Source organism: Mesoplodon mirus (assembly GCF_964341445.2).
Source record: "Mesoplodon mirus genome assembly, chromosome: 2".
In the NCBI taxonomy this organism is placed as follows: Eukaryota; Metazoa; Chordata; class Mammalia; order Artiodactyla; family Ziphiidae; genus Mesoplodon; species Mesoplodon mirus.
Genome location: NC_138977.1, coordinates 191171391 through 191185928, shown reverse-complemented (window position 1 = coordinate 191185928; position 14538 = coordinate 191171391). Strand labels below are relative to the sequence as shown.

Genomic DNA, 14538 nt, shown 5'->3' with positions numbered 1-14538 from the left:
GAGCTTCCTGTTCTTTTACAGCTGGTTTGCCATCCACCCAGTCAGCATGAACAATAGCAATCATCTTGTAAATAGTGACAATGTGGGCTATGCTTCTTACCTTTTTGAGCAAGAGAAGAACAAAGGATATCTACCTGGAGAGGTGAGAATTTATGTCATGGAAAGCTTCATCTTACTTCATTGAGTATCATCATTCATTCAATGTTCAGAATAGCTGATTCAAATCTTCAGAGGAAAGTGTCATCATGGATGCCACATACTGACATGCTTGGATAGAAAGAATTCTCCATCCTCCCTAAGAAAAATTTTAAATGACTGTTAGCTTTGTGTCAAATACTACTGATGTGATGACTTCATAAAGTTATAATTAGTTGGATAAGGAAGGGCAAATTAATATATAATAATTTTTGCCATATATAATTTTGGATTAACTTGGAAATACGATAAACTGTGTTGTGTTTATATCTCTTGTTTTCAGAGATATAACATTATTAAGCACCTTCTTAATGGTATAGGAATCTGAATGAGGACAAGGAATGAGTTTTTTTTTGTGGTCCAGACTTCCTTCTTAATTTCCTTTCAAGGAATTTCTACTTTCCTGCAATATGGCCTAAGTCAGAGACAACCCTAATCCATTAGAGCTGTCTTTGTAACTTTGAAATGCAGTGAGTGATGGGATCAGAGTTGGGGGTGTCCAGGAACCCAGTCCATGTACTCCAGGAAACTCGTCAGCTTTGTGTAAATTACTGACTGCAGATATTTGGTGAGGAAGGACCCTGCTCTGCTTGACCCCAGCATCTAACCCCTAATTGCAGAAGAATATATGATGGGATGAGAACCCCAGGCCCTTGCCTAGAATAAGTGTTCTGTTACAAAGATATTGTGTTGGCCAAAAAGTTCGTTCAGGTTTTTCTGTGCGATGTTATGGGAATATTAGCCCATGAACATCTGATCTGATTTTTTAGTTCCTTTGTTGACAAATCTCTATTTTTTTTTCATTTTAGCCTGTGTTTTAGGGAAAAGAAAGGAGTTTCCCATTATCTTTTTAGTATAAAAAAAGACACATAATCTCCTATACTTGATTATCTCTTTCCCTAAGAAAATTTAAGAATTTAAGGTAGAATGGTAGTCCAGTTGGTTGAGGTTAAGGTCTTGCCCTACTCTAAAAGGTTTTGTGTTGTTATTTCAGGTTGAAGAGATAGAGAAAATATACACAGAGGGCACGTCTGGGTGGTGGAGGCTATATTTAGGTTCAGTTGTACAACAGAAAAATCCAGATTGGCTCTTCACTTTTTAAGCCAATAGGCTATTTATTTTTAAAGGGAAAATGGATATCTGAGCTCCAGGTACAACACCAGACACTAGACTGATTGGTCAGCATTTTATAACTCGTTGCACACTGTATTTCTTGTCAAAATGTTGCTGTTTGAGACACAAATTTGAAACTCTCCTACTTGAAATAGCTTTATTGATAACTGGAATATCACGAGTAATAACACGTATGCTGAGAGCAATGTGAGCCTTTTCAGAAATAAAAAAATTCTCTCAGAATATTGTACATCCTCCTTTTGTCGTATGCAAATGATTTTGAATAGTTCACCAGAGTGGGTTGAATGTTTGCCTTTTTAATGAACTCATTGTGGTAAATAAGAAAGAATAGGCCTTTCTCACCTTCGGAGATGGCCCACACTCTGTCTGTGGAGCGTGTTTCTCTCTAAATAAATCCACTTCTTACCTATCACTTTGTCTCTCACTGAATTCTTTCTGCGATGAGACATCAAGAACCTGAGTTTCGTTAAGTCCTGAAACCAGTTGTTCTACAGCAACTGAGACCCCCGCTCAGGTGGAGGATGGCGACTACCTGCTGAGCACAAGCACTAGACCCCAGACTGTTTGGAACCAGAAAGTTGATGATTAAGATTCCTAAAACACCACACTGTTACTTCACAACATATCCATGAGAAGAAAGTCATGAATCCTGCAGCCTTCACCCACAAATATTGCCTTTAAAAATGCTCCCCTGAAAGCCATTGGGGAGTGTGGGTCTTTTGAGCATGAGCTGCCTGTTCTCCTTTCTTGGCCCTGAAATTAAAAAAAAAAAAAAAAAGAAAGAATAAACGGCAACTGGATGTTTCTTTTGGCAGGGACCGTATGTAGCAGCTTTTGCTTCATCGAACCTGGGAGATGTGTCCTCCAATATTCTTGGCCCGCATTGCATCAACACGGGAGAGTCTTGTGAGAATGCCAATAGCACTTGTCCCATTGGTGGGGTAGGTAATGATGACATGAAATCTGTTTTTGCATCTCAAGTACATTTTATGTTTAACTATTCAACATTCATGTACAATTATGTTCTCCTCAAGTATACTCTGGCCTACTTACTGCTAGCACCCACTAAATTTTGATTGGGTAAAATTGTAGTTTTCCATTTGATTGTTAAATTTTTTGAATGGGAAGACAATTTAGTACATGTCAGAGATTAAATATCCTTCCCCAAAATTGGACAGCCTGAAACATTTTTCCTTGGCATTTCTGAAGTCACAATTTAGTACAAAAACTGCCTGCCTGAGACATTTCTCAGTGATTATAAAGTCTATAGGGTTTTCTAAAAATACAAGGTCAAAATTCTTTTTCCTTTCTTATATATTACAAACAAACAAAACAATCTTGGTGTAAAAACTCAAACCACATGGGAAGCATAAAGAGCAGTAAAAAGTGAAAGTCCCTGTTCACCTCCTTCCCCTCTACCCTCTCCCTTTCCCCGAAGTTACCACTCTCACACCTCTTCATATGTCTATGTGTTCATGAACAACATTCTGTAACTTATTGATTTTTTTATTGATATAGGATTTGAGTTTTCTACCTAATTTGTCTTAAAAAATCTCTTTATGACTATATACAATTCTATGTGATAAGTTTTAAAGGTAGCAAGTAAGGCTGTCCTCCCATCTTCATTTAGATTTTTGCAACTTTGACATGAGCAGCAGATTCTAGCTTCTGCGTTCTTATTCTTTGTGTTTATAGAGTATTTCACCTGCCATATTGCTTTTATTAAACACTATTTCTGGGCTATTTATTTTATCTCAGTCAACCCCACTCAATGAGAAATATAGTTTTAACAATTATACTTTTCCATTGTATATTACTATTTTTATATAGAAAGTCTTCATACACCAGAAACTAACATAACACTGTAAATCAACTATACTTCAATGAAAAAAAGTCTTTGTTACCGTTCACTTCCAAAATTTTTACACATCATTAATTCACATTAGATTTGAGGATTACTTGTTAAATTCCAAAATTCCAAAATGAGTTTGCTCTTTTTATTCAAAGCACCTCTAATATACTCTACACATTGCTCAAATACTCTCAATCACATTTCTACCCACAGTGCATGAGTGACACTTTCCCCAAACTCTCTCCTGCAGCAGGTTTGTCAATCTTTCAATCTTTTCCAGCACAAATGTGAAGAGTTCTCTCTTTGTAGTTTAAATTTATATTCAATTATTCATTAAGATTGAACCTATTATAACGTTGAATGGCCATTTACATTTACATTTTTTGTGTGTGTGTGAATTACCTATTTCATCTGTATCCATGGTGTTATCCATTAGGATGCTTTTTTTTTTTTTTGCTTTTATTTTTCTCCAGCTTTATTGGGATATGTTGACATCCAACACTGTCTAAGTTTAAGGTATACAATGTGATGATTTTTACTACAAATAAGAGAATACCCAACTCAATATGAATGAATCAAAATGTATTAATAAGGGTATTTTTTTCTTGCTGACTTTTTAAAGCTCCTAATATATTAAAGTCTTAGTTTGTCATAAACTGTGCAAACTCATCCCTCAACGCCCCATTTATCAGTTATCTTTCAGTCTTACTTATGTTTTTCCTCCCGATATGGATGTTTAAAATGTTTAAACTGTCAAACTGTGTTCCATATAATTTTTAGAAGGGCCTTTCACATCGTTAGACTTTAGAATATATTCATCCATATTTTCTTTTAATACATTTTGGGTGCCATTTATAATATTTAAGTATCCGATCATTCGCAAATTTTTCTGGTTTAAGAAGTAAAATATAGAGCCAGATGTATTTACTGATTTTTTTCCAGAGGGTCAGCTAGTTGTTCCAATATAATTTTAACTGAGTTTCAATTGAAGGCAATCATGAGCAAGTGCCATAGGCAGGAACAAGCAAAGAGAAAGATGTGCAGAAAATGGAAAGTCCTGGCTTTAGGTAATAGCTCAGATATTAGCTACCTGTATAATCTTCAGTAAATCTAACCCACCTGAGCCCCAGTTTCCTTATTTTTAAAAGTAAGTTTCTAGAATAGATGTTTTCTAGCAAGATTCATTGCTCTAATTCCGTGAATGATTTTGCTTCTCATAATCTGTAAATTAAGAGAACACCTGAAAAGAAATGCTGGAATGTGGCTTAAAAAAATTCTATTTGCTTAGATTCACTTGTCATTTTCCATTCCTTAAAAGAATCGCTTATTTCACTAAGAACACATCTTGTGTCATTTTGTTCCAGCCTAGCATGTGCATTGCTATGGGACCTGGGCAGGATATGCTTGACAGCACACAAATCATAGGACGGATAATATATGAGAAAGCAAAGGTAAGCTGTGGGCCCGCTTCTTTCATCTTCATTCAAAACTATGCTTTAAAATCCACTGACATTGTTCATCAGGAAGTCCGTAATTATAAGGAAGACAGCAGGAGCCTAAGCTGCACCAAGGAGTCTGGAAAACTGAATGCTGTTTATTGTCAACCAGGAAGGTTGTTTTCACAAACCACACAGGAACCTCTCTCTGACTGCTTGTGTCTGGCTTCTTACGGGAAGTACATTTAAAAGCAAGTAATCAGGAAACATTCTCTTTCAGCCAGAATGCTTGCTTCAGGCGGTGGATGATAGATTGTAAAGTTTTCAATTCATGTGGTTTGACCAGATATAACCAGACTGACCCAAATTCTCAGAAGTCTCTCAGGCCTTGGCCTGCCAAGTCACCTGACCATTTCTTTCTTTAAAAAAATTTTTTTAATTAATTAATTTTTGTCTGCTTTAGGTCTACGTTGCTGCGCGCAGGCTTTCTTTAGTTGCAGCGAGTGGGGGCTACTCTTCGTTGCGTTGCGTGGGGTTCTCACTGCGGTGGCTTCTCTTGTGGAGCACAGACTCTAGGCGCGCGGGCTTCAGTAGTTGTGGCACACGGGCTCAGTAGTTGTGGCTTGCGGGCTCTAGAGTGCAGGCTCAGTAGTTGTGGAGCATGGGCTTAGTTGCTCCATGGCATGTGGGATCTTCCCGGACCAGGGCTCGAACCCGTGTCCCCTGCATTGGCAGGCGGATTCTTAACCACTGCACCACCAGGGAAGCCCTACCATTTCTTAACTTTTCCTTTGGTGACAAGATAAAGCTGAGTGGCACCACTGCCAATTCTTGCAATTTGGATTCAAATTAGTCCCTGGTCTTTTTTGATATGGAAAGATCATCCATCTTACATTTTCTTTTTAAAAGATTTTTTGATGAAGAGAGAATCTGGTCTCCAGTGAGCTTACTACAAGTTACTCTACCCTCCTTCTTCTTCTAAATTTTATCTTCCATTTTGCTTACATATTTTGTATCAGCTCCTATGGAGACATTTCTGATGGAAAAGACAAAAGATAGCTTTGAGCCGAGCCATCTCTGACAAAGATAGTTAAATCTCTTCCTTTTTATAGCTTACCCCTACCTTTAGTGAGCATGGGCTTGAGAGAGGGTGTTTGTGTAAATATTTTGTCTCAAGGGTTCTAAAATGTTTCAGGAGCAATTAAGGAAGAACAAAAACACCTTAAAAACATCAGACACCAGCCAACCTAATAGCTGCAGTTTCTTTTTAATTACTGTGGTATTATCAGTGGATTGTTCTAAATTAACAGATTCTGTTTAGGGTGTGCACCCCTGACACAATTTGGCATCAGAAATTTTGTTACCATTCTGAGCCCAGTCGACATAGAGGTTTGTCCCACATTCTGGATTCTCTTCTCAGCAAGGCACAACTACCCTCTTAATGAGGAGACACAGGCTGCAGCTAGTGTTATTGACAACTTGAGCGTTCCCATGTGGCTGTGGAAACTGACATGGCAATAGAGTAGAAATGAGTTAGGTGTCAGGCAAAGGTATTGGTGCTGAAGCAGGTTTTGCCTCTACTGTATGATACAGATCAATACAAACAAACCTTCCTAAATATATTTTGACTCACATTGCCCATAAGATTAAAAAAGCATCAATTGACCATACTGGAAAAAAAAAAGAACATCCAAAGGTGAACAGTGGGTGGGGGAACAGATGCAGATGAAGTGGGTCCTGAAGACTTTCAAGCCCCCCTTTGGCACCAGCCCTGCCAGAGGACTCAAGGGCTGTGAGAGGGAAAACTCCGTGAGAATCCCCATGGATGCACTCTTGTTCTGGCAAAGAAGGTAATTTGGCCCACCTACTCCTAACCTTAAATTTTCTTGACTGTCTTTCTAGTGAGATTGGAGCGTTTGTACCATAGCCTGCATCACTGGAATTTCATATTTGTGGGAAAAAGACACAGATCAATGTTCTCAGGGCCTTCAAGTTTCTGGGAAGCTACAGGAGAAGAGTCTTTCAGTCAAGTTTTGTTTTGCTGTCTGATTAGACAGAGCATGCGCATCTCAGCAAAACAAAACTTGACTGAAAGACTCTTTTCCAAATTGGCACTTCTTAGGTACGGTTTCTGGTATTCATTTTAACTTTTTTGCTTTTAATGGTAAGGCTGTGTGTGTTTTCTAGGAACTGTATGCCTCCGCCTCTCAGGAGGTAACTGGGCCACTGGCTTCGGCTCATCAGTGGGTGAATATGACGGACGTCACCGTCTGGCTCAATTCTACACACACAGTAAGTGTCACTGAGTCACACTGATTATGCCACAAGGGTAAAGCTCTGGGCTGATCTCATTACTGAAGTTCAACTTCTGTTTCTTTTTTTAAGTTTCATTTTTGTTTTGTTTTTTAAAATTTTTCCTTTAGGCAAAAACATGTAAACCAGCCTTGGGCTACAGTTTTGCAGCTGGCACAATTGATGGATTTGGAACCGTCAATTTTACACAGGGTGAGGTGCAGTCTGATGTGATTTATGGTTCCAGGTTCTGAACTTCAGGGTTCTGTTCCCTAACAGGGTTTAATGTAACCAATACATTTACTATTTTTATTTTTTAAATTTGCGAGTATGCAGGCTTTCCAGGTTTGTACATATTTCCCAGGGGTAGGTATCTTTCATAATTTAGCTTTCCACTGATTCAAATAGAATCAGAGATTCTCTTTGCATTTCAATCTATGAAAGAATAGTATTAAATTGGGCTGGAGCTGGGGTGGAGTTGGAGTGGTGCAGAGCGGGAGTGTCATTGTAACTTCAACAGTATGAGTTGGACCTTCCATCTGGTTGTTAGTGTCTCTTTCCCAGATTCCTTTATTGGAGCCCAGATTCCTCAGAACAGAAGCTTTTAGGAACCTAAAGCATGTGGTCCTGGGTCTTCTTCCTGTGTGTATTTCCATGAATTTATAACGGATTATTATAGGTTTTATACTTTTATCCTGATTCTCACTGTGATAACATGCACTGGCAAGTAGAGAAAGTTAAAAAAAATGGAAGAGTATCACCTACAGGCAATATTTTGGCTTATTTAATTCTTGTCTTTTGTATATATATATATATATTTTGGAACCATTAGTTAAATTAATAAATACAGTTGTAATGTGATATAGTTGGCATCATCTTTCCTGGTAATATTTCATCTAGTTTGGTCTAATGTTCTAAAATAAATAATTGTTAACAGGTTTATAGAGATATAATTCACAAAACATAAAATTCACCCACTTAAAGTGTATAATTCAGTGGTTTTTTGGTATATTCACAGATACATGCAACCATCACCACAGTCAACTTTAGAACATTTTCATCACCTCAGAAAGAAACCCTGTACTCTTTAGCTATTACAACACAGTCCCCATCTCTCCCAGACCTAAGCAACCACTAATCTCTCTATCTCTATATTTTCCTGTTCTGGACATTTCATATAAATGGAATTGTAAAAAGAAATGTGGCTTTTTGCATTGGCTTCTTTCACTTAGCATCATGTTTTCAAGGTTCATCCCAGTTGTAACATGGATTAGTATTTCAGTACTTTTTTTTTCCTTTTAAAAAATTGTTTTATTGAAGTATAGTTGATTTCAATGTTGTGTTAATTTCTGCTGTACAGCAAAGTGATTCATTTATACATATCATACATTCTTTTTCATATTCTTTTCCATTGTGATTTATTACAGGATATTGAATATAGTTCCCTGTGCTATACAGTAGGACTTTGTTGTTTATCCATTCTCTGTATAATAGTTTGCATCTGCTAATCCCAAATTCCCAGTCCATCCCTCCCCCACCTCCCTCCCCCTTGCAACCACAAATTTTGTTCTCTATGTCTGTGAGTCTGTTTTTGTTTTGTAGATAAGTTCATTTATGTTATATTATGACTGAATAATATTCCATTGTATGGTTTTACCAGATTTTGTTTATGCATTCCTCAGTTGCTGGACATTTAGGTTGTTCCACTTTTGGACTATTAGGAATAATGCTGCTATAAATATTAATGTCCAGGCTTTTGTGTGAGCATATGATTTCATCTCTCCTCTTTGGTATATGCTTAGAAGTGGAATTGCTGGATCATATGATAACTCTATGTTTAATCATTTGAGGAACTACCAGACTCTTACCAAATTGTTTCACAATTTTACGTTCTCATCAGTAGTTCTGAAGGTTCTGATTTTTCTACATCCTCACCAATACTTCTTTTTATCTTCCTTTTTGATTCTAGCTACCCCCTGGGTGTGGAGTGGTATCTCATTATGGTTTTGATTTGCATTTCCCTGAAGATTAGTGATACTGAAAATCTTTTCATGTTTATTGGCCATTTGTGTTTCTTCCTTGGAGAAATGTCTGCTCATATATTTTTCTTATTTTTAAATTGGGCTACTTATCTTCTCATTACTGAGTTGAAAGAGTTCCTTATGGGTCCCATATATGCTCTGGGGATGCCCGCTAGCTGGGCTGCTTGGGTCCTTCTGTTGTGGTGGGCTGACTACTGTGGGTGGTCTCGTAGGCTTGGCTCCACCACCCGCCCCGGGTCTGGTTGGATGCCAGGCCCTGCCTTGTGCAGAGGCTGCTGACCATTGCTTGGTGGGGCTGGGTCATGAGGCAGCTGGCTGCAGACCCACAGGTGGCCCCTGGGCTACTGCTAGCTCACTGGTGGACAGAGCTGGAGTCAAGGAGATCCTGGGCTGGTGTCTTCCCACTGGTGGGTGAAGCTAGGTCCTGGGGCTAGTGCCAGCCCACTGGCAGGAAGAGCTGAGTCCTGGGGTCTGGCTACAGGGCCCAGGGTCCCAGAGCTGGTGTCAGACTGCTGGTGGGTGAGGCTGATTCTTGCCATGGCTGGCTGCAAGGTCCAGGATGTCCTAAAGCTTGTGTTGGCTTGCTGATGGGCAGGGTCGGAGCCCAGCTAGTCCCAGAGCTGGTGCTGGTCTGCTGATGGGTGGGCTGAGTCTGCAGGCTGCAGGGGTACCATTGTCCTGAGTCTGGTGTCTGCCTCACTGGTGTGTGTGGGGCCTGATCCTGCATCCTCTGGCGGGCAGGGTTGTGTCCAGGGTTGGCTGTGGGTTCAGGGGGGGCCTTAAGGCACCTTGTCTACTGGTGGGTGGGACTGTGTCCCCATCCAGTTAGTTACTTGGCTTGAAATGTCCTAGTACTGGTGCCTGTGGGTTGGTGGGCACGGGCACAGCTGAGTCCTGGAGCTAATAAGCTAGAGGGAGGATCCAAAATAGTATGTGGTAGAATGAGCTCCTAAAAATGGCTGCCACCAGTGTCTGTGGGCTCCAATTGATCCCTGTCTCTCTGGGAGACTCTCCAAGATTAGCAGGTAGGTCTAAGCCAGGCTCCTTTCAAATTATTGTTTCTGAGCTGGGTCTTGGAGCATGTGAGATTTTTGTGTGCACGCTTTATTAGCAGAATCTCCATTTCCCACAGCTCTCTCCCACAAGTAAGCCCCACTGGCCTTCAAAGCCAGAAGTTCTAGTGGCTCATCTTCCTGGCAGAGGAATGCTGGGCTGGGGACACTGATGTGGGGCTCAATACCTTTGCTTCTTGGGGAGATGCTCTGAAATTGTAATTATTTTCCTGTTGGTGGGTCACCCACCCAGAGAGTATGGGTCTTGACTACCTATCTCACTGCGGTTCCTTCTTTATATCTTTTGTTATAGAAGATCTTTTATGGTAGGTTCTGGTCTTTTCCATCCATAAGTGGTCTGTAAATAGTTGTTATTTTGGTGTGGCCATGAGAGGAGGTGAGCTCATGGTCTTTCTACTCCACCATTTTGGATGATCTCCCTACTGTGGGTTGTGTTTCCACCTTCTTCATTGTGTCCCTTTAAGCACAAAAAGTTTTAATTTTGATGAAATCAAAATGGTCTATTTTTTCTTTTGTGTCTCATGCTTTTGGTGTCATATCTAAGTATCCTTTGCCAAATTTGATGTCATGAAAACCTACCCCTGTTTTCTTCTAGAAGTTTTATGGTTTTAGCTCTTATATTTAGATCTTTGAGCTATTTTGAGTTAGCTTTTATATATGGTGTGAGGTAACAATCCAACTTCATTTTTTTCCTTGTGGCTATCCAGTTATTACAGCACCATTTGTTGAAAGGCTATTTCTTTTTAACCCATTGAATGGTCTTGGCACACTCATTGAAAATCAGTTGACCATAGATTCATGGTCTTATTTCTGGATTCTCAATTCTATTCCATTGATCTGTGTTTATTTTTTGTGCTAGTATCACCCTTTTAAAAAAGAAAAATAATTCCTTTTTTATAGCTAAGTAGTATTCCATGGTTCGTATCACCCTTTCTTTTTTTTTTTTCACCCTTTCTTGATTACTATTGCTGTGTAGTAAGTTTTAAAATCAGGATATATGAGTCCTCCTACTTTGTTCTCCTTTTTCAAGATTGATTTTGCTATTCTGAGTCCTTTGCAATTCTATTTAAATTTTAGAATCAGTTTGTCAACTTCTACAAAGAAGTCAGCTGAGATTCTGATTGGAATTTTATTGAATCTGTAGATTAAATTGAGGAGTACTGTAATCTTAATTTTAAGTCTTCTGATCCTTGAACATGGTTGTTTTCCTATTTATTTAGGGCATGGAGAAAAGGGAGAACACTCCTATGCTATTAATGTGGTATATCACATTTATTTATTTACATATTTTGAACCATTCTTGCATCCCAGGAATAAATCCCATTGATCATGGTGCATGATCATTGTAATGTGCTATTGAATTCAGTTTGCTAGTATTTTGTTTGGGATTTTTGGCTTCTATATTCATCAGAGATATTGGCCTTTTTTTTTTTCTTCTCATAGTGCCCTTATATGGCTTTGGTATCAGGGTAATGTTCGCATCATAAAGCAAATTTGGGAGTATTCCCTCCTCCTCAATTTTTGAGAAGAGTTTGAGAAGGACTGGCATTAATTCTTCCGTAAATGTTTGGTTGAATTCACCAGTAAAACCATCTGATCCTAGTCTTTTTTTGTTAAGAGGTTTCTGATTACTGATTCAATCTTCTTACTCATTATTAGTCTGCTCAAATTTTCTATTTATTCATGATTTAGTCTTGGCAGTTTGTATGTTTCTAGGAATTTACCCATTTCTTCTAGGTTATCCAATTTGGTGGTGTATAATTGCTTATAGTCATCTTTTTGTTATTTCTGAGGTGTCATTTGTAATGTCTTACCTTTCATTTCTAATTTTTGGAAATTTTTGAGGCTTCTCTCTTTTTTTTCTTAGTTGGTCTAACTAAAGATTTGTCAATTTTGTGTTTTCAAAAACCAGCTCTTCGTTTTGTGGTTTTTTTCTATTGTTCTTCTGGTCTCTATTTCATTTATTTCTACTCTGATCTTTGTTATTTCTTTTCTCTGTTAACTTTGTGCTTAGTTTGTTCTTTTTCTAGTTCCTTGAGGTGTAAAGTTAGGTTGATTTTTTGAGATCTTTCTTAGTTCTTAATGTAGGGGTTTATCAAAATAAACTGCACTCCCAGAACTTATTTTGCTCTATACAATAATTTTTTGGTATATTGTATTTCCATCTTTGTTTTGTTTGTTTTGAGGTATTTTTGATTTCATTTTGATTTCTTTGACCCATTAGTTGTTCAGGAGTATGTTTTTTAATCTTCACTTATCTGTGGATTTTCCAGTTACTGATTTCTAGTTTCATGTCTTTGTGGTCAGAAAAGATAGTTGGTATGATTTCAATTTTCTAAATTTGCTGAGGCTTCTTTTGTGACCCTACGTGATCAATACTGGAGAATGTTTCATGCACACTTGAGAAGAATGTGTTTTCTACTGTTGTTGGGTAGAATGTTCCATATGTGTCTTTTAGGTCCATTTGGTCTAAGATATGATTCAAGTCCAATGTTTCCTTGTTGATTTTCTGTGTGGATGATCTAACCATTTCTGAAAGTGGACCATTGATGTTCCCTACTATTATTATATTGTTATTTATTTCCCAGTGCTTATAAAAGTTATGTTTACATTATACTGTGGTCTATTAAGTGTGTGATAACATTATGTCTTAAAAAATGTACATTCCTTAATAAAAAATACTTTTATTGCTAAAAATGGTAACCATCAGCAGAGTTTTCAAAGAATCATAATCTTTTTGCTGGTGGAGGGTCTTGCCTTGATGTTGATGGCTGCTGACTGATCAGGGTGGTGGTTGATGAAGGTTGTGGTGACTGTGGCAATTTCTTAAAATAAGACAATGATGAAGTTTTCTGCATTGATTGACTCTTTCACAAGTGATTTCTCTGTAGCATGCAATGCATTTTATAGTACTTTACCCACTGTGGAACTTCTTTCAAAATTGGAGGCAGTTCTCTCAAACCCTGCCACAGCTTTATCAACTAAGTTTGCATGACATTCTAAATCCTTTGTTGTCATTTCAGTGGTCTTCAGAGCATCTTCATTAGAAGATTCCACCTTAAGAAATCACTTTCTTTGCTCATTCATGAGCAGCAACTCCTCATTTGTGAAAGTTATCATCATGAGATTGCAGCAGTTAAGTCACATCTTTAGGCTTTGCTTTTAATTCTAGTTCTCTTGCTGTTCTCACCACCTCTTCAGTTACTTCCTCAACTGAAGTCTTGAACCCCTCAAAATCATCCATGAGAGCTGAAATAACTTTTTCCAAACCCTTGTTAGTGTTGATAATTTTCCCTCTTTCCATGAACCATGAATGTTCTTAATGGCATCTAGAATGGTGAATGCTTTCCAGAAAGTTTTCCATTGACTTTTCCAAAATCCATCAGAGGAATCACTGTCCATGGCAGCTATAGCCTTATGAAATTTATTTCTTAAATAATAAGACTTGAAAGTCAAAATTACTCCTTGATCCACAGGCTTCAGAATGAGTGTTGTGTTAGCAAGCATGAAAACAATATTAATCTTGTACATCTTCACCAGAGCTCTTGGGTTACCTGTGCATTGTCAGTGAGCAGTAATATTTTGAAAGGAATCTTTTCCTGAGCAGCAGATCTCAACAGTGGTGTTTAAATATTTAGTAAACCATCTTGTCAACAGACATGCTGTCATATAGGCTTTGTTGTTCCATTTATAGAGCACAGGCAGAGTATATTTAGCACAATTCTTAAGAGCCCTAGGATTTTCAGAATGGTAAATGAGCATCGGTTTCAGCTTAAAGTGACCAGCTATGTTTGTCCCTAACAAGAGAGTCAGCCTGGCATTGACTTCTCCTCTCTAGCTAAGAAAGTCCAAGATGGCATCTTATTCCAAAAGAAGATTGTCTTGCCTACATTGAAAAGCTGTTTTTTAGTGTAACCACCTTCATTCATTATCTTGGCTTATTCTTCTGGATAACTTTCCACAGCTTTTACATTAGCACTTGGTGCTTCACCTTGAACCTTTATGTTATGGAGATGGCTTCTTTCCCTAAAGCTCATAAACCAACCTCTGCTACCTTCAGAGTTTTCTTTTGCAGCTTCCTCACCTCTCTCAGCCTTCATAGAATTGAAGAAATTTAGGGCCTTGCTCTGAATTAGGCTTTGGCATAAGGGAATGTTGTGGCTGGTTTGCTCTTCTATCCAGACAATTAAAACATTCTCCATATCAGTAATAAGGCTGTTTCACTTTCTTATCATTTGTGTGTTTGCTGGAATAGCACTTTTAATTTCCTTCAAGAACTTTTCTTTGCATTCACAACTTGGCTGACTCTTTGGTGCAAGAGATCTAGCTTTTGTCATATCATGGCTTTCAACATGTCTTCCTCACTAAGCTTAATCATTTCTAGTTTTTGATTTAAAATGAGAGATGTGCAACTCTTCCTTTCACTTGAATACACAGAGACCATTGTAGGGTTATTAATGGGCCTAATTTCAATATTGTTGTGTCTCAGGGAATAGGGAGGCCTAAGGAGAGGA

The 14538-nt window shown here is 38.2% G+C and overlaps 1 protein-coding gene across 2 annotated transcripts in view; it reads left to right on the top strand.

The window, feature by feature from the left end:
• ASAH2 (N-acylsphingosine amidohydrolase 2) overlaps positions 1-14538 on the top strand; it is an 88220-nt gene that overhangs the window by 34203 nt on the left and 39479 nt on the right. For both annotated transcript variants that reach the window (XM_082604803.1, XM_082604802.1), the window contains 5 exons: positions 22-142; positions 2145-2270; positions 4546-4632; positions 6805-6909; positions 7041-7122. In XM_082604803.1, the coding sequence (XP_082460929.1) occupies positions 22-142; positions 2145-2270; positions 4546-4632; positions 6805-6909; positions 7041-7122 (521 nt within the window). The remainder of the gene's footprint in view (positions 1-21; positions 143-2144; positions 2271-4545; positions 4633-6804; positions 6910-7040; positions 7123-14538) is intronic.